The sequence below is a fragment of the Neovison vison genome, chromosome 2, assembly GCF_020171115.1.
Source record: "Neovison vison isolate M4711 chromosome 2, ASM_NN_V1, whole genome shotgun sequence".
Taxonomy (NCBI): Eukaryota; Metazoa; Chordata; class Mammalia; order Carnivora; family Mustelidae; genus Neogale; species Neogale vison.
This window is the reverse complement of record NC_058092.1, coordinates 27202679-27222584: the sequence shown is the minus strand read 5'-3', so window position 1 is coordinate 27222584 and position 19906 is coordinate 27202679. Positions and strand designations below refer to the sequence as shown.

At 50.6% G+C, this 19906-nt stretch overlaps 2 protein-coding genes across 3 annotated transcripts in view; one reads left to right on the top strand and one right to left on the bottom strand.

The window, feature by feature from the left end:
- Nucleotides 1–107: 107 nt before the first annotated feature.
- On the bottom strand, nt 108–8950 carry NCDN (neurochondrin). Its single transcript, XM_044237786.1, has 7 exons — nt 8364–8950; nt 7343–7483; nt 5300–6268; nt 4257–4498; nt 3449–3673; nt 2927–3069; nt 108–1637 (listed from the first exon to the last, which is right to left on the bottom strand). Exons 1-7 carry the CDS (start codon nt 8394–8396, stop codon nt 1201–1203), a joined length of 2190 nt encoding a protein of 729 aa, XP_044093721.1. The 5' UTR covers nt 8397–8950; the 3' UTR covers nt 108–1200.
- Nucleotides 8951–8985: 35 nt separating this feature from the next.
- KIAA0319L (KIAA0319 like) overlaps nt 8986–19906 on the top strand; it is a 91452-nt gene continuing 80531 nt past the window's right edge. The window contains exons 1-2 of one of the 2 annotated variants that reach the window (XM_044237785.1): nt 8986–9041; nt 12073–12242. In XM_044237785.1, coding sequence (XP_044093720.1) covers nt 12101–12242 — 142 coding nt within the window. In that variant the 5' untranslated portion in view covers nt 8986–9041; nt 12073–12100. Of the gene's footprint in view, nt 9042–9177; nt 9381–12072; nt 12243–19906 lie in introns of those variants that run through there. The other variant, XM_044237784.1, reaches the window with a different exon arrangement.

Sequence of the window (19906 nt, the reverse complement as noted above, 5' to 3'; positions counted from 1 at the left end):
GAAGTGTGTGTGGCAGGGCCTCGGCTCAGCAAATGGTTAGTTGTGAGCTGCTGGGAGTCGAGAAGGAAGAGAGAAGGTGCAGGACAGACCACACAAGGACCAGCAGGTCACCAATGAACATTTATTGAGTGTCCGCATGTGCACAGCTTTGAACTTGGAGATCACAGAACGCACTGGGGAGGGAAGGGGAGAGAGAAGCAAGGGGTGAGGTTTGGGGGAGGGTCCCCCGGGGTTCATAAGAAAGGTAGTCCCTGCCGGAGCCGCAAGTCGCGTCTCTCTGCAGAGAGGAATCGTAAGCAGGGGTGGGAATTAAAGCCAGGCACCACGATGGCGATGAGGGGCAACCACTAAGGAAACATGCGGATTCTGGGTAAGTGTCCCTCCTGTTTCTGGCTCCAGCCAAGCCAGATGGCACAAGGGGGACAGGGATTAGATGCTCAGGTGTCCAAGCAGGGATAAGGGCAGGCAAAATAAATAAACCCTCAACCCCCATTGTCACTCTGCTGCAACATGACACAAAAGCTGAGAGGCCAGGGCCCAAGGACTCCTGGGTCCCCTCAAGGAAGCTCAGGTGGAAGGAGGTTTCCATACCCCCACGCCAGGCCTGTCTGCCCCAGGATTCCCTGGAAGGATGGGGCAGTTCAGACCCTGGGTCATTGAATTTGATAGGAAGAGCTGCGATGTCGGTGGCCTGAGTCTGCTCTCCGCCCAAGGGGCTGAGGGCAAGAGCCAAATGGCCAATTTGAAGGACGTGGACCTGGAAGGCTAGAGGGGACACCACAGCCTAGGGGAGCCCACGCCCTGGCCGGCAGGGTACATGGGCTGAGGCAGCCAACTCCTGCCAGCCCTATACCACCCTGGGGCCTCCCTCCCATGGAGGAGCCTGACAGAGGGCACAATGACAACCAGTGCCCCCCCTTCCCTAGGGGCTGCTCCAACCTTCCCAGGCCTGGCAGGGACAGCCACATTGATTTCCAAGCCAATCCCTGCCCCCATGGGGACCCAGGGGTGGGGGGCGGGAGGCAGTTCCTTATACTTGAGGGGTGGGCACCATGCCCTTGCCCTCAGAAAAGCCAGAAAGCTGGGATGTTTGGGAGGGGAGTTTGGGGAAGGGGGTCCAGTCTGGGAGCTTCAGGGAAGATGCCTCCTCCCTCCTTCCCTCACTGCCCACCCCTGGGTCTGTCCCCAGTGGACACCCGCTCAGGGCTCCGACAGGCACTGCTCCAGGGCGGCCATGCGGTAGTGGCTGGCCGTCTCCTCACCCGCCTGCAGCCGCATGGCCTCCCGGCACAGCCGGTTGGCCCGTGCCAGCTCCACCAGGACGCCCTGATAGGCAGCGACCATCTCGGGCTTGACGGAGTTGGGGCTGACGCTGGCGAGCAGCTGGAGCAGCTCTTGTGGCCAGCGGGAGCGCAAGGCAGCGGGGGCCAGCCAGGGCAGCAGGGGCACGCAGCCCGTGAAGGCCTGCATGCCCAGGAACCAGAGCTCCTGCAGGTCGGCCCAGATGCCCTCGTAGTCGGGGGACAGGACCAACACTGCCTGGTCCGAGCCCGGCGTGGCCCGCGCCACGTGGGACTGTGACAGGAAGAGGATGGCGGCCGCAAAGAAACCTCGGGAGGCCGGCGTTCCCTGGAGAGCTGGAAGGCAAGGGGGTGGAGGGCACATGAGGCTGGCGGGCCAGCTGCTTGCCCAGACCCTTACTTTCCCCTCTCGTGGCGGACACACTCCAGGAGCCCAAGCGTGCCCTGCCATCAGCCTGCCTGGGCTCAAGGCCTACCCTCGACTGTGACCTTGGCTAATCCACTTTCCTGGCTCTCATTTCCTTACTTGTGAAATGGGGCCAACAGTGCTAATCTTAGCAATCCGTTGTGAGAATTAAATGTAATAATCTTGGTACACTCAAGCTCAGGGTCAGGTCTCCCTGTAGCCGGGGTAGTGATGGGAAAACCTCTGGGCCTAGAGAGCTCCCGGCGGCAGCTCTCACGCCAATTGATTTTTGGGCCAGAAGAGGGCGCCAGAGGGGGGGGGCCCAGGGCTTGGCTTACCTGCCATGCAGCGGGGCTCACCCCCATACTGCAGACCCTCTCAGGGGAGGCGGTCAGTCCAACCTGGTGGCACTTGTGGGTGAACAGCCCTGGGGCTCTACTCAGGGGCTGAGATGAGGCAGCCTGGGACTGAGGGAGCACGGGGCTAGAGCACATGGGCGGCTTGAGGTCCACTGGGACATGTTCCCTTCCCACTGCTGGGGGACCCTGCTGGGATCCCCACACAGGGAACAGAGAGGCAGCTGAGGGTACAGGCTCGTTACGCCCTGTTCCCGGGCATCTGCTCAGCTCCTCCAACCTGACAGATGGGGCACAGGGAACAGGCGGGGACAGAGGGACCTAAGCAGACACCCACGGCCAAAGTGGGAGACACGGAGGGCTGGCAGGGGCGGGAGGGGATGTCCTCCCTCCCCCTGCACAGAGCCAGGGGGAGGCAGGGTTGCGGAGGTCTGTGCACAGGAGCACCAAAGTGCTGAAGCCTGTCACGAGGGAGGTGAGGTGCTGAGCAGAGAAAAACCTCAATGGGAGGAATAAGCTTTCTGACTCAAGTCCTGGGTGGGGGAGGCTCCACCTTGAAAACACTGGATTCAGACTCCTTGGGCTGCTGGGAATTCCAGGTGCTCATGCCTGTGCCTTCAAGCAGGCCTGTTCTTACACCCACCAGACCTTGCCTTAAAAGTCTTCGGAAGGAAGAGAATGTTATCATTTGGCGAAGAAGGGTGGGGTAGGGTGGGGGATGGAGACACACTTCAGAGACTGCCTCTCGACTGGAAAATTCTGTTCAAACCGTTCCTTGCAAATGGGGACTTACGCCCAGAAGACAACAGGTCCACCCAGGTCCTTTGCCCCTACCCTTTAGGACTGGGTCCCCAGGGCCTTACCTGGAGAGGTGCTGAGGAGCCGGGCCATGAGAAGGCCCAGGGTGGCCACATTGGCAGCCAGAAGCAATCTCCCGGGCTGCTGCACCAGTGAGGGCAGCGACGTCATCAGGGTGTTCATGAGAGATGTGAAGCAGGCATCTCGCCTGGGGTGAAAGGGAGGGAAAGATGGGGGAGGAGTGGTTGGTGGAGCTAGACCAAGGCCCAGGAAAACCTGGGATTCTGGGCTCCCAGCTTCACCAGGCAGGGTTTGGCAAGAAATGAGGCAGCAGGGTCAAGAGTTAACTTTGGGCCCATTCATGACCTCTGGGGAGCAGAGATGGGTCACGGCTGGAGCAGAAAGACAGGCCCAGAGGGCTTCTGGACCTGCCAAATCCTCAGGTGGGGTGTCTCTCTCTATTCTGGGAGCCTTTCATTCTAACCGTAACAGGAGCCCACGGGCACAGGGAAGCAAAGTCGAGATGGAGATCCGAGGGGAGTCTGAGCAGCCCCCCTTGCTTCCTCCCACCTCCTCCCCGGCCTCACTTGATCAGCCCCGGTGCGGTGACCACGAGGTTGAGGAAGATGTGACAGCAGGTCTGCAGGCCGATCTCCACGCTGTCAGGCAGCACTGAGGTATCGTGGCCCGGGGACGTGAGCTCCCACTGCTGCAAGAAATACTTGCAGAGAAGTGAGGGGGCTCCCTCCTTGATCAGGATCTCCCGGGGCCCATCTTCGACAGTCAGGTGGCACCAGCCGGGCAGAAGGAGCCTAGGGGCGTGGAAGGAACACACGTGTAAGGGGAGGGGAGAGATGAAGGCACAAGGAGTCCCTCTTTTGGGGCATCCCACCTGAGAGAAATGAAGGCAGAGGGGGGAAGGACCCAGCTTTGTAGGTCCCGCAGAGAACATACACACGCTGTGGTCCTTCACGGGCCTGGGCTCAAACTTGGGCTCTGCCTTGTGGTGCGTGTGTGGGCCAGTTACTTTAACCCTGAGTCTCGGTTTGCTCATCCTGAACACACGGATGAGACTTGTCATAGATCTGCTGTGTGCACCAAATGAGATTGTTTTGGTAAAAGGTAGAGCAAGATGCCTGGCGTGTAGTAACTGCTCGATAAGCACGAGTTCTCTCTTTATAGACAAGTCTGGGCCGGGCAAGTAAGACTTGGTTGAGCAGGAGTCCTGCGTGAACAAGCCCCCCCAAAACCCAGAAATAATCCTAAAGGAAATCTCATGCCCCAATCAGGAAGCCTGGCACAGAGCAGTTTGGGGGAGTGGGGGGGAGGAGGTGTCCCCCTGTTACACTTTTCTTTAGAACAGTCTGGCTGGACAGACTCTAACTACAAACTCACCGGAGAGCATCCCCCGGCCAGGTGGGCCCTGGGGCGGTGGGGGAGATGGCCAGGGTGGCCACCTGCTGGGAGAGGTCATTCGCCTCCTCGGCCTCCTCGTAGAGGGTCTTGGCATAGCGCACAAGGAAGGGCAGCAGCTGGCAGACCTCCTTGCGCAGGGATGAGGTCTCCTCGGCCAGCCAGGCCCCCAGGATCCGCACCGAAGCAAACACAAAGGGCTCCTTCTGCTTCTCTGGCCCCACCTGTTGCCATGGGACCCCCGTGAGATGGAGCAGGACCAGAGACCCTCCCCGGCCGGGACAGCATGCCAGCCAGCCTAGGAATAACACAACTAGAAGGGAATTCTGGCCGGGGAGCCCCTCAGAGGGAAGCCCAGTGTACCCAGCACCTGGCACACGGTTAAAGACGCACCCAGCAGGGGCCTGGCACAGAGCAGGCCCTCAGGGCATGTCTGCTGGGGGAACTGGACTTCAGACAACATGTCCCCACACTCGCTGGGGCTCAACCCCCCCCCACCTCTAAAGTACCTCAAGGCTCCAACACAACTCACAGGTCCAAAGCTAATTAGACCCTCCCTCTATAGCAGCTCTGACCTGGGAGGAGTTAGCTGAACCTCTCCAGAGGCCAGGAACCAGCAGCCCCGCTCCTTTGCCCGGCTCTGGCACAGGTCTGTACGTGCAGGTGCATGAAACAATGCGAGACGTTGAGCCGAACAGACTGCTTCGATTTGGTGTGCGTGTGTACTGGGGGGGAGGGTAGTGAGTGGGAAGTCACCGTGTTGTGTGTGTGCGTGTGTGTGTATTGTGATGTGAGTGCACATATGGTGTGTGGTATGGTGCTTGTGTGGAGGCTCAGGGGGGAGGGAGAGGGAGGCTCGGCCACACTACTCCCGGGAGTGCTGCAGGATCAGCCCTCAGAGTGGCATCTTGCCCTCTCCCCGTTACTCCAGACATACATTCAGGTCCCTCTTTGCCTTGCCTTCCAGCACCTCCCCCCACGCCCTGCCACACTAGGCTCCCAGTGCGGGGCTGCTGTGCCCTCACCTGCAGCAGGTAGTGGATGACAGCCCCAATGGCCTCCTTCATGATGCTCACGAGCTGCACCTTCTGAGGCTCCTTGAGCAGCGACTGCTCACAGCGGGTGCACTCCTGGATCCCCAACTCCATGAGGGCGTAGCAGGCGGTCACCACATCCTCTTTCACTTCTGTGCCGGTCTCCTCCAGCGCCAGCCGTACCTCCACACATGCCAGATTCACCAACAAGGCCAGGAACTTGCTCCCGGAGTTGCCCACTGGGATCCAGTCGGAGCCGCAGGCGTGCGCCAGGCGGGCAGCCAGCTTTAGGGCAGGGTTGCGCTGCCAGGAGCTCAGCTTGCTGCCCAGGATGCGTGCCAGCCCGGCCTGCAGATCCCGGAGGCACTCAGAGGGCACGGTTGTCGGGGGCAGAAAGAGGGGCAGCAGCTGGCAGAGCTCAAACTTGCTGGCATCCTCGGCTTTCTGGAAATCTTCACTGAGGCCCCGTAACACAGCTAGGAGGTCAGGCTCCGCCTCCTTCCAGCACTGGGTCTCCGCAGCCGCCAGCAGCCCCACCAGAAGTGCCAGGGCCTGGTCAAAGCCATAGCCGTGGCCCAGGTATGCTTGACACAGGGCGGACACGGTGCCCCCAGCAATGAGGTGCCGGGGCCCACGGGGTGTGCCTGCCACAGCTGTCAGGCACTGGTAGGTGTCATCAATCATGGAACGGCGAGCAGCATCATCCGGGTCCCCCCGGGCAGTGAGGAAGGTGCTAAGGATGGGGATCTTGTTCAGGACCTGGGGATGGGCGGCCAGTTCAGGGTCACTGCAGAAGCAGGCCAGCAGGGCCACACCCAGGGCTCGGAGAACATGGTCAGGGCAGCCATCTGGGGCCTCCTTCGTGGTCAGAAGACGATTGGGGAAGGTGAAGCCTACAGCATCGAAGATCCGCCGCCGAGTTTTGGCATCGATGTCACCTGCTTTGACTGCCTTGGTCACCTAAGGGGGGTATGTGCTATCAGCGGGATGAAAGGAAGACTGCCCCCCTGCCCCCTGGGGGCGCTGACAGTTAGCAAGGTTAGGTCATGGAAGGGGACTCATGCGAGGATCCAGAGGTCATTTCATCCAGCTCCTTCCCTCCCCTGGGTTGTGACCTCTGGGATCCCTCATCTGTGATTACCTCCACAAAAGGGAGGTCCAAGCCTCCTCAACTACTCATGCTGCCGTTTCATCGCCTGGCCATTTGGGAAGTTCTTCCTGATATTTCATCTAGATGCCAACAACCTGAGTTGGGCTTCGATCTCACTTTAAAATCTCCCATGGGTTTAGGGTCTCTCTCTAATTGCTCCCCCACAGAGAAGCCTCTGATCCATTCCCGCCACCTTCTCAGGGGAAATGGCTCCTGTGTCTCGCCACTCTGCCTGTCAAAACATTTCCCCTTACATTTCACCTCAACACCTCCTCTGCTGCAGTGTGAGCCCTTGACTCTGGAGCCTTCTTCCTGTTGCCATGGCAAACAAGCAGCGACTGTACTCCCTCCTCCCTTCACCCCCCACACACCAACCCCCCCTTCCCAGCACTGCAGCTCCTGCTCCGCTGGCCCCAGCATGGTTCCTCCAACAGGGCTAAGCCCCAAACCAGCATCCTCACCCTCAACCTACCGACTGTCTCCCGGCCATCCCCTGAGACCCCTTCCCAGTTACTTCTAGCTCTGCTGTTCTCTCCACCCCCAGAGCAATCATCTCCAGCCCTCAAGTACTCTGCACTAGTTACTACCTGCTGCTGTCACCCTATGAGTCAGCTCCCATCTGCTCCGGGACGCCCCAGAGAGCAGACCCAGGCAGCCTCCTCCGAGGCTCCTAGGGACCCAAGTCTTATTCACCCCCATTCTCTCCTTTGGCCCCATACTCAGGGGAGCAAAGAATAGTCCAAAGGTAGGCTTCTGGGGCCTTCTTTGGTGCCTCCAGGAATGCCAGAAATCACTTATATATCCTTGGGGACTTTTTGTCTCCATTCAAAGGGGTCCCAACCACCCAGCCCTTCCCACCTCCCAATTTTCAGTCAGTGCCTTACTAGCAGCAGGGCTGCAAACTGCTCGCTGTCATTCTTGGCCTCACGGAGGGCTCCCAGGTAGCGCTCCAGGGTGGGGTTCCGGCTCTCTGCCTGGTTCAGAGCTGGCTCGCAATCCGAGGCCATGATGCCCGCCTTGCCCAACTGTGAACACAAGAGGGACTGAGCATCCCTCTGCAGAGGAGGGGTGGGGGTGGGAGTGGAGGATGGAGGGAGGGATTAGCACAGAGGGAGGGATCAGGAGGGATGGGTTGCACAAGACTGACCTCCCTTGTGGCAGCCCCTTAAAGGCACTGGACCCTCAAGTCCTTAGGGATGAAGAAGGGACCCTGGTCCAAGGTCACCTCCAGAAAGCGGGAAGGAAGGGCCATGCATCCTGCTGCTCAGCTGGACAGCTCTCCTTACCAATTTCCCAGGAGTGGGAGGGGGCTGGCCCCACTGCTCAGCTGTCCCCTGGCACCAGAGGCCTGGTTTAATCTCCCTCCACCCAGGCATAAACCAGGAGGGAGAGGTGAGGACAGACAGGAAGGAATGGAGACATACATGGGTGAAGTTCGATTATCCGGACTCAGACTGACATGAGGGAAAAGGGCATCCTAGGTTTCCCTTCCCCTCCCTTCTCCAGAACAGGCAGGAGACAAGCTTCAGCAGAAGTGCGGATGCAGGGTGCTGACGAGGGAAGGCTTGGAGGCCCCTCTGGGGACCCCACCCCTCCAGCCAGGGCTCTCAATCGCCCCCGCAGGCTCCTTGCCTCCTCTCCTTTCCCTCCCTCGGGCAGAAGCTGCAGCAGCAGCAGCAGCGGCAGCGGCAGCAGCAGAAGCAGCGGTAGAATTAACCCTTCGCGTTCCCTCTTCTCGCCCTCCCCGCCCCGCTACCAGCCTGTGGATGCCGGCAGGGGCTGGAGAAGCAAGAAGGGGTCCCGGGTAGCTCCCAGGACAACGGAGAATCCAAAAGCCGGATAATCGAAGCAGGGCTGCTGAGATGGGGAGATGAGAAGGGGAAGAGGGTTCCTGGCGGTCACCACCTGTCCCGCCGCAGCCAGGTCACAACACGACATTGATGAAGTCACGACAGGGCGGCGATGAGATCACACTTCACGATGGCGCGGTGATGTCACGAAGAGATCACGGCAAAAATCACGACATGGACAGCCCCCAAAGATGACAGGGCAAATTAAAAAAATATATATATAGGTATATATTGAAAAGGGCTGTGACAAAATGGAGTCTCGACAGGGCACGATGATGTCGCGATATGGCGCGATGGAGTCGCGATAGGGTCCCCGGGGTGTGTCGGCATCGATCAGCGCCGGCTCGGCGAGGCCCCGGCTGGGATGTAGGGAAGGGCCTGAAGGGGGCTGAGCTCACCAGGCTGCGGCCCGGAGCGGCGAAATCTTCTCCGAGCCCGATGCTCCGGGAGCCTGGGGCCGCTGCTCACGCCGCTTTGCCCACTCCGGCTCCAGGCAGCTGCAGCTCCACCCCCACCCCCGCAGCGCTCTCGACCAATCCTCGGCGGCTTCACTCCAGGCTCTGGCCAATGGCACGCCTGGGCGCTAAGCCGTAGCGGGTGCTGCCGTTGCCGCCATCTTGGTTGTGGGTATTGCCCGAGTCCAGGGCCTGGGGCTCGCGGAGGGCAGGCGAAGGAGCAGACTTCCTGTGGAGAGCGGGAGGAGACTACCTGGGGGGTCCAGGTTCCTTCGCTCGTGCGTAGTTCTGTCCCTCAGCACTGCCCCTCCTCCCCCTCAGGCTCGCGGCTGGACTTGAACTTCCGGGGAGGGGGGTGCTCGGGAGGGCTGGTTAGCATGAGGAGTGTGTTTCCGGGTTGAGCCCGGGAGGTGGGAGGAGGCGGCGTTTCCGGCCGCGGTCGCTGTCCTGGGAGGCTGAGGCGAGAGGGAGCTGTCCGGGTGGGGAGCCCGCACTACCTTCTTCCTTTTCCTCCTCCTCCGGGTGAGGGGAGCGAAGGTTGGGGCCCTGACCCCATGGACCGGGAGGAGGCGGAGGCCGCCGAGAGCCGGGGCCCCGCTGTGTGGCCCTGAGCCCCGGTAGGTGGCCGGGGGCGGCTGGCTGCCAGGCCAAGGACCACGAGCTCAGGGGAGGGGCAAGCGGGACGGGCTATTTCTGAGGGTGCGCTGGCCGGGTGTTGGGACCCGGAGGTGGCGCTCCTGGCCCGGCTGGGGCAGCCAGCTGCTTCTGGCTTTTTGCAGGTGCGGAGCTGGAGTCCCAGGCCAAACCCCGCTTCTCTCGGGCTCGGGCCTGGTCACGCAGCATCCTCCATCCCTTGACAGACTGACCGGTCTCGGGGCGCTGCTGTCCTTCCTCCCTCGACTTTGGCAGCCTCGCCCTTAGCCTTAGTCTCTTGTGTTTGGTCTCCTCACCAAGATAGAAAGTTGACGCGGAATAAGGGGGGCGGGGCTGAGCACGGCGGTAAATTACCCTGCGAAACCTGCCTTATTCCGGATTTAGAAAATTATTCCCCACGGAGGGGTTCTGTGGTGTCTGCAGTGAGCACAAAGGTGAAACGAGGAAGTCAAAAGAGAAAACCTCAGGCGATTCTAGGAAAGCTTTTCCTTCTCTCGCCTCCTGGTGCTTGTGCTCAACCGACCATAGATGCAGTTAGTGTAGAGCATTAGCTGACTGTCCTTGTGCTTTCTTCTGTGATTAACAGCCTGGGAGCTGGGAACAAACTGGAAAGACGGCCTCCCAGAACAATCTGTTCATTTTTCCAGCTATTTGGAAAACAATGTCTGCAAATATAAGCAGAGTTATTCATGGCAGTCTGTTCTGTAACTTTCCCAAATATCTTGAGACTTTTTTTTTTAAGAGCTTTATTCTTGATTACTCATACCAGCTGAATAGGCTGTTTCAGACTTGCTCTGTCGTTGTTCAAACATATCTTATCGCTGTGTACATAAATGGAGTTCCACGTATGTAGCTGACAGACTGAACTATGATACATCCCCCATCAACCTGAAGTATTAAGTAAACATTACCCCCTGCTCTGTCTGAACAGCTGCTGCAACAGAGAGTGCTTTTATTTCGGGTGTACTTGTAACGCCCTAAATGCCAAAACTATTGCAAGCTTTTCTAGATTTTCGTTTGTCAAGTATTGTGGGGGTGTGTTTTCTCTCCCTGGGTTTTTACCCTTTGATTCTATAACAAACCGTTTGGATCTTGATGATGTGTTGTTCTTGCCTCTGGTCAGCAAGGCTTTGAGGACTCTAGCAGTGATTTGTGCCCTTAGGCAATTGTAGATTTCAGAGGCATGGCTGGTTGGGAGTTCACATGAAAAGAGCTCTGCCTCTCTCATGCATGGCTTGTAAGACATTGCACTTCTAATCTGCTTGCTAATTCAATGGTGTTTATTACTCCCATTTTCAAAACCTATTCATTTCTTTTATGCTTCTATCGCCCACCTGTCACGCTATTGATGACAGGTGTTGAGTCACTTTGAGTTTAAAATCCTTTTGTGGTAGGCAGAAATGTGTTGGGTAAGATCCGAACACACACACACACACACACACACACTCTCTCTCTCTCTCTCTCCCTGTTCCATCTTGGAAGGCTAGAGAAGTTGCTGGATAGACTTTCTAACTTCGGCTCCATTTCATAATCTCTTGAACATGTCACTGGCCCACACATCTTTCAGCTCCCTGCTCCCTAACATACAACTTCAAAACTACTAGAAATCAGAATGGATGGAAGTGAATGAGAAAGAAGTCCTTCAGATGCTTGAGGCTAGGTGAAGACCTTTTCTTGGGTGGACTGTACGTCAGTTTTGCAGCTGTCTGTGCATGTCTGTGTGTGCATGTGTTTATTTTCTGGTCTTAGTCAATATTGATACCCAGCCTTTGTGATGCCAGTATCCTTGTATGCTGGCTGCAGTTGGGGGTTGGAGTCATTTGCCACATGTGGGTGACAGGTGCACATTTAGGACAGAAGAATTTGAATTGCTTCTTCAGAACTCAACCAATCTTCATGACATTGCCAAGATTTATATAATAATTTATACAGTGTAGGGAAGTTGTATAAGACAGATGAAACAGATGAAAATTATTTTTTCTCTGGAAGGACCTAAATTATTGGCTCCTAGATTCGGGAATAGCCAGAATAATATCTAGCACATAGTAAGGGCTGTGCAAATATCTGTTCAGTGTACCTATGAAATCAAGTCAGGAATTGCAAATGATTCTAGAGATCAGGGAGGTGACATCGAAGTATAACGTGGATAGATTTTTAAGATCATAGTGGTGGGGCAGTAGTAAATGGGAGAGTGCATGCGTTTCCTAAAGACTGTCACATGAAAAATTTTTTTAAAGCACAGCTAGACAAAACTCTCAGGTGCTCAAATCTGGTAGTCCAAACTCTTCATAGATAAGAAGGTGTGTTTGGTCAAAGTCAGAAAGCTCTTAGTGGAAGAACTGGAACTGAAACTCTTTAGGCTGGTGTTTTCCATTCTTCCTCACGGGTGATTTACTGTTAGCTTAGAAAATAATAGAATGTAAAATGTTTCAGTTTTACAGTGGATTCATTTCATATCCCTTACTATGTTTTTATCCTGATAATTACAGGCTTTGTCAAGGCTCAGGTTTAAAATTTACAGGCAAGTATGAACAGTGAAAGACAAACTTGAAATTTCTCTTCCCCCTAATCTGTCACATTCTCTAGCACTCTTCATTTCCAGGAATCAATTATTAATTACTTGGCATATAATTTCTTCTCTTTCTGTCTTTATAGTGTATTGGTTCCGCCTGTCTGGAAGGCCATGGAGAAGAGGCTGGGAGTCAAGCCAAGCCCTGCTTCCTGGATTTTATTGGGATTTTGTTGGCAGATATCCGTGAAATGGTTGAGAAGCCTATACCTGTTTTATACTTGCTTCTGCTTCAGTGCTCTGTGGTTGTCAACAGGTACCATTTTCTTTATATAGATTTAAGATAAAAGGGCACTTTGTGTGAGTCTTTTCAGTTCATATTAAAGACAAGTAGGAGGCAGAAAAGTAATCTGCTAATTGACAGAAATGGTCATCCTTTGTGTTTTAAGATTTTATTTATTTATGTGTCAGAGAGAGAGAGAGAGCACAAGCAGGGGAAGCAGAAGGCAGAGGAAGAAGAAGGCTCCCTACTGAGCAAGGATCCCAAAGGGGGACTTGATGTGGGGCTCAATCCCAGGACCCTGGGATCAGGACCTGAGCCAAAGGCAGATGCTTAACCAACTGAGCCACCCAGGAGTATGAATGGTCATCGTTTTGGTGGACACTTAGTTTGTTGGGTTTATTTGTTTTGGAAACACAATTTCTTTTTTGTAAAGGGGGATTGGTGTGATCGTTTTAAGATTTGGAGAAGATGTAAATGAAGAGAAAAATATTTGAAAGTTGGAAAGACCTGAGTTCTGGAGCTGGATGTTTCTACTTACTATGAAAACTTGAGCAAGTTACCTATTATCTGTAAAGAAGGATAAGATTTACCTTATAGTTCGATATGAGAGACACTGTAATTAAAGTGTGTTGTACAGCCCTGTGAAAATAGGTGCTCAATAAATGATTCTTTGCTTCCTTTCCTTTCCTAAAGTAATCTTCACTTGTAAGAAGAATGCTTTCTTCCTAGAGATTATTTCGCCAAGCTAGAACCTATTGCCAGGAAAGAGTGTGAAGAAGTCCTCTTTCTTTCTGTCATTTTTTTCCTTTCAATTCTTCTTTTGACATTGTTCTTTGCAGAGTATGGAATGTGAGAGAAGAGCAGTTTCAGAAAGACTTCACAGTATGCTGCCATTCTGGGCAGTGACAAAGCTTTGTGTTGTAGAGTCCACTGTCTGGGATGGCTAATCAGCCTTTTGGCTCCTGTAATTCCAAAGATTTCTGTTGCTTTTCCAAAGGAATTGGTGGTCGTGATCTAGAGAATCAAGTAATTATTGTATCATCAAGTAATTTCTGTAACATCAGCTTTGGGGTTTTTGTTGTCTTGCAGTGGTGGTTGATGATTGCATAATTATAGCAGTGGAAATTGCAGTTGACAGAAAGCTGACCTAAATGTTTTTTTACCCAGATGATGCTTTGCTGGGACAGCTAACTATTTCAGGCCAACATTTTATGTAAGATCATTTGAGTTAAATAAGTAACTGATTTAGCACTATCAGAGTAGGAAAATTGCATTTTTTGAAGAGTACCTACCAAATACCAGGCCCTTGGTTATTAACATTACATAGCTTATCTCACTTAATCCTCACGATAATCCTAAAACAGGTAGTTTTAGTCTCATTTTATACATAAAGAAATTGAGGCCCAGAGAGGCAAAATGACTTGACCAGGATCACAGGGCAAGAACACTATAGAGCCAGGAATCTAAATCCAGGTCTGTTCACTCAGTAGCCTGTGCTCTTTTTCTTCGGCTACTATGCCTTCCAACCACAGGTAATCTTTTGGAGGACCAAAGATAGTTTTTTACACTGAACCACGATGAGCAGCTTGTTATTTGAGGAATTCCACCTAGAGGGGAGGGAGAAGCATTTCTGAGTGTTTCTGTATTTGTAGTCAATAGCACTTGGTTAAACAGAATACCGTGGGCTTACTGGGCTAGGTTTTAGTATCCTCTCTGCTTGGTGCTTAAAAACAGCAACGGTGAGCAGACTGCGTATAGAAGTGCAAAAGTGGTATTATTAGGAGTGGTTCTGGTGGGGATTAGATTGTACCGCTTTCATTTTAGGAATGTTTGGAGCTTCTGCCATGGGAGAACCAAGAAACCATATATGTGTTCAAACTGAGGGAACATGCAGGTAACACAAGACAGACAGATTTGTTATGTATTTTAATTTATCAGGACTTTTTCACATCAGTTTCTTTTTTTTTTTTAAGATTTTATTTATTTATTTGACAGAGAGAGATTACAAGTAGGCAGAGAGGCAGGCAGAGAGAGAGGAGGAAGCAGGCTCCCTGCTGAGCAGAGAGCCTGATGCGGGACTCGATCCCAGGACCCTGAGATCATGACCTGAGCCAAAGGCAGCGGCTTAACCCACTGAGCCACCCAGGCGCCCTTCACATCAGTTTCTTAACAAACATAGTATCTTAATAGAAAAAATGAATAAATGACATACAAAGAAAAAAGATACATACAGGTAGTATCATAAATAAGAAATTAAAATGATATATAAGCATTTATAAATGTACATTCTCATTACTAACCAAAGAGCTGCAGATTAATTTTTTTTTTTAATTGAGTAATCACAGTGCCCAGTGTGCAGGTCAAACTCACAATCCCAAGATCAGGAGTCCTTTGTTCCACCAACTGAGCCAGCCAGGTGCCCCAGTGAACCACAGATTAAAATGAGAGAGCTTTTTTTAGCTTATCATATTGATGAGGATCAAAGTAAATATATTTAATGCTGCCTAGTGGTGATGTGGTTACCCTCATACTGTGCTGGGAAGTTTGAACAGAGAACTTTTGACATAAATATCGAGATTCTTAAAAAGTTAGTATCTTTTGACCTGGTAATTGCCCTTTTAGGAGTTTATCTCAAGGATATATCTTAGATGGTTGTAAATGAGAACAGTCATTTATTCTACACTGAAAACATTGCCACAACCTGTCAGGAGCGTGGCACGCCACATGTGAAATATTATCGAACTTCAAAATTCACAGTTTAGAAGAGTAAGTACCTGGGAGATGCTCTTTTGTTTTTGTTTTTGTTTTTTTTGAAAGATTTTATTTATTTATTTGACAGAGACCACAAGACCACAAGTGGCAGAGAGGTAGGCAGAGAGATAGAGGAGGAAGCAGGCTTCCTGCTGAGCAGAGAGCCCGATGCGGGGCTCGATCCCAGGACATTGAGATCATGACCTGAGCTGAAGGCAGAGGCTTTAACCCACTGAGCAACCCAGGCGCCCTATGCTCTTAATGTTCAGTGATAAAAGCAGGATATACAACTGCACATTCATGATGGTGCCCATTTTTGAAAAGAGAAAATATACTTTTATATAACAGAAAGTCTGAAACAGGAATTAAATAAATTAGTTTGTATATTTTTTGAGTGGTAGAATTACCATTATTATCTCTATACAGTTTCTGTATTTTCCAGATCTTTTTTCTGTGTACATGTATAACTTTTTTTTAATAAGGGGCAGGGGAAGCCTACCTGAAACCTGAAAAAGCAACAACAGATTAATAGCAGCAAAAACCTGACGTTGACAGCCTGAGTCGGTATTATCTCCTTGTGAGTTTGTTCAGTTTTTAACTGAGCTCTTGAGTTTTCTCTAATAAAATACGTTCTTTATTGTTTGCTGTTATCATTTAGCTTATGGATTATATGAATTATTCCTGAAAAACTAACCATAATAAGGCAGCTTTCTTGTTATTTCTGTTTACCTCTTGGCAGTTTATGCCATCGCTAGCAGAACCCCAGCCACCCACTGACTTACGTATAGTGGGCTGCTTCTTCTTCTTCTTTTTTTTTTTAATCTTTTTATTTATTTATTTGACTTTTTAAAAAATCTTTTATTTATTTATTTGACAGAGAGAGTGAGAGAGATCACAAGTAGGTGGAGAGGGGGAAGCAGGCTCCCTGATGAGTAGAGAGCCCGATGCAGGGCTCAATCCCAGGACCCTGAGATCATGACCTGAGCTGTAGGCAGAGGCTTAACCCACTAAGCCACCCAGGCGCCCCATAGTGGGCTTCTTTTTAATTTCAACTTCTGGGTTCGGTACTGAAACCCACTGCTAAAAAGCAGTGATTATAATTTGTCTGACAAAAGTTGCTCTGTGTTTTCCTTAGGGACCTTTGAATCAGTGTTTTTCTATTTAATGTTATTGTTAAATGGCTTAAAAGTAGCATTTTGGACTTGGGGATTATCTGCAGGTGAAAGTGAGGTGACACCAAGAATTTGGGAATTCCTGCAATAGATACCAGCTTTTTAAGGGCAGACGTTTTGCCTGTTTTACCTATACTGGGTATTCCCAGTAGGTACCAAGCTTGGCAGATAGTAGGTGTACCATAAAAATGTTTGTCGACTGAATAAATTATTAAGTTAGAAATAAGGGAATTGTCCTTTGAGAATTAAACTTTAACATAATCTATCATTTGAGAGGTAAAGCTTAAAATTAACACACTCAGAACAGAGGTACATGAAGGTACCTTAAGGAGATACAGTGCCTTTGAGAGAAACAAGATCTGATTTAAGTATTCACAAATATGTTAACATAGCTAAAGAAAGAATATGTACATCTCCAGAGTTCTGTCTGCATGTGTGTGGGAGGTGAGAGGGCCTGAACCAGCATTGGAAACCTAAGCCATGGAGAGTTACAGAGGCTCCTATAAGCTGAAAGCTAACAACTGGCTCTGAACACCCTCACTGCCATTCCCCTGCTGCTGGGAGGTAGAATACACAGTTAGTTAATAAGTAAGTTCTGAGAAGTATTCAGTTCAGAACGAGTTTTTTGAGAACTCACTAGTAGTCTGGTCCTAGGGTAGGCATGCTGGTAATAAAGATCAGAACAACACAGTACAGCACTTCCTGTCCTGGAAGAACTCCCAGTTCCCTGAGGGAGATGAACGTTAAAGACCTGTGCCGTGGTAGGTGAAAAGGCAGAGGGATGCAGTGCTGTTCTCTGTGCCCTTCCAGAGGATGCACTGTACTTCGTAATTATTTTTCCCTCATCCCTTGTCAGCTTGTTCCTTCAATGTTTTATTCTTCAGGGTTCTGTTTCTTTCTACTCTTTCTTGTCTCACTCTTGTGTGTTTCCCTCAGGCAACCTCATTTTTTCCGCATAACTGTAACCCCTGTGCTCTCGACTCCCAAATTCATAGCTATTCGTTTACTCCTTTCCAGAGCACACAGCCACCTGTATGTCATATTTTTCCAACTGGATGTCTCACGGTTACCTCTGTCTTAATGTATCAAGACCAAACCTGTGGTCCTTTACCCCTCTTTCTGCTGTATTCCCTACAGCAGTGAAGAGACCACCTCCACTTGCGTTCCGATGTAGAAATCCCTGAGTCATTGCACACTCCTTTCTCTCCTCCATGTTAGAATCACTGTTCCTAGAGTCCCATCTCATGCCTCCATGCAGAGCGTTCTGTTGCTCGGCATATGCCATTACTGTTTTCACTGATGGATTCTGATTCAGGTAAGCATAAGCTCTTTTCTGACATGTTCCCTGAGGTCCTTGGTTTGAACTTACTCTTTAATGTTCTCATAGAGTCTGTACATCTTTCTTACACTATGCTATACTGTGGGGTTTTAGGCTGTGTTGAGGAGAGGGCCAGAGGAGGTCTTGCTCTAAAGTGTAGTCCTTAGTCCTAAGGTGAGGCCTTTCTGGTGTCTGCTAGTCTGAGGTGTGATTTTTCACTCTGACAGAGTCAAATTCCAGATGCTCTTATTCCTGCCCCCAGCACTGCTTGACCTCTGGTGATTCTGTTTCCCTCTCAGCGCTGTAACGTCTACTAACTAATAAATCTCAGGTCTTGCCCGGTGCCTTTACATTCCAGCCCTCAGGCTGGCAGGAGAGCTTCCCAGAGGACTTCTGGGGCTCCCTCTTCTCACAGCTCCTTCCTCTCCAGTGTCTCACCTCTCCAGTTCTGGCCAAATTTAGAACTCGGCTTCCAGGCTCAGTGAGGCCCCTGTGTTCTCTTTGGGTTCCAGCTTTCAGTGCCATGGTTGGGAAGTTGTCCCTTAACAGAGAACTGGACAGTTGTAGGCCTCAGGTCAAGTTTCCCCTCTCTCGGGGATTGCAGCCTTGCACTGCCTGTCATCTCCTGACGAAAAGCACTTGTATATTCTGTCTAGTTCTGTAATTATTTATGGTAGGTATTGGGTCTGATGCCAGGTATGCCAAGGAGTAACCTCTGTTCTAAGTCAGTAGCTTAAGTAATCCTAGCAGATGTGGCTGGAAGCAGATGGCTACTATGATTGATCACTTACGTGTCTCCTTCATTAAACTGTCTTAATCATAGTTACATAGTTAGCATTTTGCACATAGTAGGTGGCAGTAAGGTTTGTTGGGTTAACCTAAAGATAATGCTGGAAATAGCACCGTGTTGGAATATACACGTTGAGGAGAATTGTTCTTTCCTACTCTGTTTTTGTATCGTGGCTCATTAAATGGGCACTTCACTTCCCAGGAGGGAACAGAAGCTGGAAGATCATTTTTGCTCTTTTTTCTACCTTTTCTCTGGTTCTCTCCCTGAAGAGAAGAGTGCTTTTTTCTGATTGGTGAGGTTGGAAAAGAATTCTGTTGTATGGAATGGCCAGTCTTCAGGATTGGCATGTGTTCTCTCCCTGCCATGCTCTAACTGGTCTGCCCATGCCCGAACAGCCTGCATGTGTCCATTTGGCTAAGCTTAATTAAGTACTGGAAAGCCCATTTGTGACTGTACATCTAAGCTATGTTCTCCAGTCACCTTACCACTTATAGAGATTATATATATATATTTTTTTTAAATCTTAGGGAACACACATGTGAGCAAGAGTGTATGTGGCGGTAGGGGGTAGAGGGGGAAGAGAATCTTAAGCACAGCCTGTGCTGAGGGTAGAACCCAATGCTGGGCTTGATCTCACAACCCTGTGATCATGACCCGAGTTGAAACGAGTCAGATGCTTAACCGACTGTGCCACCCTGGCACCCCTGTAAAGATATTTTGATCTCCATTTATCTCAGCCATGTTTTTTAAAAAAATTTTTTATTTTCTGAGTAATTTCTACACCCAACGTGGGGCTTGAACTCACAATCCCGAGATCAAGAGTTGCATGCTATACTGACTGAGGCAGCCAGGCACCCCTGCTATATTTTATTTTTAATTTAGTCCCAAACTCAGGGTAGGATGGGACAAAGACAGCTCCTAGCTTAGCAAAAAGTCTTTTCTCCACTAGTTGCTGTTCTCTTTCTGTTCTCCTAACTGCCACCATTTGCCCCTCTCAGACAGAAAACACCTGAACTCACTTTCCTCCTTTGCCTCTACTCTTTGGTTGTACTTTGACAGCTATAATACCAAACAGACCAAGTGGTATCTTTTTCTTTTAAGAGAATAATATATTTTGACCACACATTGGTCTGATATTTAGGAGAATAGCATTTTCAGGAGACTTTTTAGGGGGCATTATATCTCTGCTCTTATTGCTGGGTACCTGATTTAAGGTGGATGACTAATGGAGTAGATCTCATAACGATGAGCCTTCAGCAGGAACTTTCTCCTGCCAAACTGTTCTTTATTCTTAACTATATTGCAGTACAGGAAGGTGATAAATTATTAATCCTAAATCTGTCTCCTCAGATTGTAGGATAATGGCTTGAGTACATGGCAGCTGGGGAAAGGTAGAGTTTTTTGGTTGTTAATACAAACCGTGCAGGATTTTGATTCTAAAATTCAGCTAGCATTAAGCAAGTCTTTGGGATCTTGTTATATCACAATTCAATTGACCTAAGACCAGTGAAAATCCTCTAAAATTAACCTTTCTCCCAATGAAATGAAGAAGTAATTGTGTCTTGCTTAGACACTCTTCAGTAAAAGATAATCATCTTAAGTCTTGCTCTGTATCTTGGAGTATAATTTTGGTGAGTACTTTTTGCCCTTCAGAAACATAATGCAA

Excerpts from the sequence above, each read along its gene's own strand:
- NCDN (XM_044237786.1), bottom strand. The coding sequence starts at position 8,396 with ATGTCGTGTTGTGACCTGGCTGCGGCGGGACAG. Across the intron at positions 6,269-7,342 it reads AGTTTGCAGCCCTGCTGCTA|GTGACCAAGGCAGTCAAAGC; the intron begins GTAAGGCACTGA and ends TACCCCCCTTAG. Across the intron at positions 3,070-3,448 it reads ACCGCACCGGGGCTGATCAA|GCGAGATGCCTGCTTCACAT; the intron begins GTGAGGCCGGGG and ends CTTTCACCCCAG.